Source organism: Apium graveolens, chromosome 3, assembly GCF_009905375.1.
Source record: "Apium graveolens cultivar Ventura chromosome 3, ASM990537v1, whole genome shotgun sequence".
Taxonomy (NCBI): Eukaryota; Viridiplantae; Streptophyta; class Magnoliopsida; order Apiales; family Apiaceae; genus Apium; species Apium graveolens.
This window is the reverse complement of record NC_133649.1, coordinates 32860357-32862968: the sequence shown is the minus strand read 5'-3', so window position 1 is coordinate 32862968 and position 2612 is coordinate 32860357. Positions and strand designations below refer to the sequence as shown.

The following is a 2612-nucleotide window of genomic DNA, read 5'->3' as shown; positions in this document are numbered from 1 at the left end:
TGCTGCCCGAGAGAATGATAAGCTAAGCAAACTTGAAGCTTTTTTTCCTCAACTCTATTGATATCAATGCACATAAGTACACATATGATGAAATCCCAAGATTTTATGTGTGGAATGATGGTCTAAGGAGATGGACTTCTAGGAAACGTGGTTTGCAAATTGGGAGACTGTGTTACGCACATCACAATAGCGGGGAATCTTAGTTTCTTCGGTTGTTGCTGAGCAAGGTACGTGGTGCCACCTCCTTTCAGTCTTTAAGGACTTTGAATGGTGTAATACACAGTTCTTTTCGTGAATCCTGTAAAGAGTATGGTTTGTTAGATGACGATAAAGAATGGCATGAAGTATTGTCTCAAGCATGTACCTGTTGCTTACCTCCCCAAATTCGTCAACTCTTTGTCCATATCATTGTTAATTGCAAAGTAACTGATTTGAAGAGTTTGTAGTTATCCCACTGGAGAAGCATGGTTGAAGACATTTTATTAAAGCGACGCCAAGTTTCCGGGAATAGCAAATTAACCCTTAAAGAAATGCAATTGCAATTCTATGCTCTGGAAGGTATCATAAAATAATGAGAAGTATATGTTAGGGTTTTCGCAAGGTTTATTAATGTTTATGAAATCCTATTCAAATGAATATGGCATATAAGTTCCTGAAAAAAATGAAATGTATGTTTTATTGCAGAAATAGATGACTTGCTTAGGTCAATAGGGAAGTATTTGAAGAAATGTTTTATTGCAGAAATAGATGACTTGCTTAGGTCAATAGGGAAGTATTTGAAGAAATATGACCAGTTCCAGCAACCTCCCAGCAACTATTTGAATAATGGAGAAACTATTTAAATAGATGACATTAGCGAGATGGAGTCTGAACATCGCAAATTACTGCGTGATTGTACAGAAGAGCAGAGGAAAGTGTATGATGCAGTCTTGGAATCTGTTCAAAGTGGTTCAGGCGGTTTATTTTTTGTTTATGGGAGCGGAGGCTGTGGGAAGACATTTTTGTGGCGAACTCTTATATGTAAGTTATGTTCCTAAGATAAAATTGTTCTCCCTGTTGCTTCCTCTAGCATAGCTGCTACATTGATGTCTGGTGGTCGGACTGCGCACTCACGTTTTAAAGTCCCAATAGTTCTGGATGAATTTTCAACTTGTAATATTTCTCATGATTCAGACATTGCTCAACTTATCAAGCAAACAAACCTTATTATCTGGGATGAGGCACCTATGCGACAGAGATATGCTTTTGAGTGTTTAGACTGATCATTAAAGGATATTATGAAAACTATTGATCCAACATGCTATGAAATGCCATTTGGAGGCACAACTATTGTACTCGGTGGTGATTTTCGCCAAATTCTACTTGTCATAACATATGGCGATCGTGCATACATTGTAGCAGCATGCATCACTAGGTCCAAGCTTTGGTTAATATGTCATATTTTCCTGCTGACATAAAATATGCACGTAAGACAAGGTCAATCTGATCATGACAGTGAGGATTTCAAACTGTTTGCTCAATGGGTACTTGACATTGGTAATGGTCAAGTACCTCCACATCCTGATTTGAATCCTCTGATTGAAAGTCAAATTTTAGTTCCTTCAAGATTCTGTGATTTGGCGACTGAAAATACTGTTGAGAATATGATAGCAAGCACGTTTCCTAATTTCTCTCATAATGGCAACAATTCACAGTATTTAAGTGAGAGCAATTCTGACTCCAACCAACCAAACTGTTGGGAAAGTCAATTCAGTTATTGTAGACATGCTTCCAGGTGATTCGGTGTGCTACCTCAGTGTAGATTCTGCTGAGGAATTTGGTGGGACGGATGAGGATTTGAATCAAGCATTCCCAGTGGAGTATTTGAACTCTTTAAATGTTGCAGGATTGCCACATCATAATTTGAAGCTGAAAGTTGGGGGTGTTGTTATGCTTATGCGAAATTTGAACCAAATATTAGGTTTATGTAATTGAGGAACAAGGATGATAATTACCAAGTGTTTGAAATTTTTTGTAGAGTGTGAGGTGATATATGGGACATTTGCTGGCACCAAGCATTTCATTCCACGAATGGAGTTATCTTCAAAAGATATGAAGATGCCATTCAAACTGGTAAGGAAACAAATGCCTTTACAATTATGCTACGCAATGACAATTAACAAATCGCAAGGTCAATCCCTTAAAAAAGTTGAATTGTACCTGTCTAAGTCAGTTTTCACTCATGGCCAATACTATGTAGCTGTTAGTCGGGTTACATCCCCAAGCAGGCTGACTATTTTTGTGGATGATGAATCTGGCGTAGCTATAAATGTTACCCAAAATTTTGTGTACAAAGAGGTGTTTTATTCTTTACCACACGGTTAGTTGGCTAATGGTTTGTAACTTTTGTTCTATTAGGCTTATATGGTATGTTTATGAAAAGTCTAAGTTCTGTTCTAGTACTATAATATTCACAAGGTATTGGGCATGATCAAATATGTCCAAAAAAATACAGTCTTATATATATATTTTTTCTCAGTGTTATTGTATTTGGTTTTTTTTCATTCACCTTCAAAAATAGCTAGGTTCAGGCATGTTGGAAAACTTATGTATTTAGTAAATTGCTGAAATTA

At 36.9% G+C, this 2612-nt stretch overlaps 1 protein-coding gene across 1 annotated transcript; it reads left to right on the top strand.

Annotated features, from left to right (window-relative positions):
• Window positions 1-860: 860 nt before the first annotated feature.
• Window positions 861-2364, top strand: LOC141714078 (uncharacterized). Its single transcript, XM_074517619.1, has 3 exons — window positions 861-1020; window positions 1775-1960; window positions 2018-2364. Exons 1-3 carry the CDS (start codon window positions 861-863, stop codon window positions 2362-2364), a joined length of 693 nt encoding a protein of 230 aa, XP_074373720.1.
• The last annotated feature ends 248 nt before the right edge of the window (window positions 2365-2612 follow it).

What these genes read in the sequence shown, in the direction of transcription:
- LOC141714078 (XM_074517619.1), top strand. Translation starts at nt 861, where the DNA reads ATGGAGTCTGAACATCGCAAATTACTGCGTGATTGTACAGAAGAGCAG. An exon ending in TTTGTGGCGAACTCTTATAT is followed by an intron (nt 1,021 to 1,774) that starts GTAAGTTATGTT and finishes ACATGCTTCCAG; the next exon opens with GTGATTCGGTGTGCTACCTC. An exon ending in AAATTTGAACCAAATATTAG is followed by an intron (nt 1,961 to 2,017) that starts GTTTATGTAATT and finishes AATTTTTTGTAG; the next exon opens with AGTGTGAGGTGATATATGGG.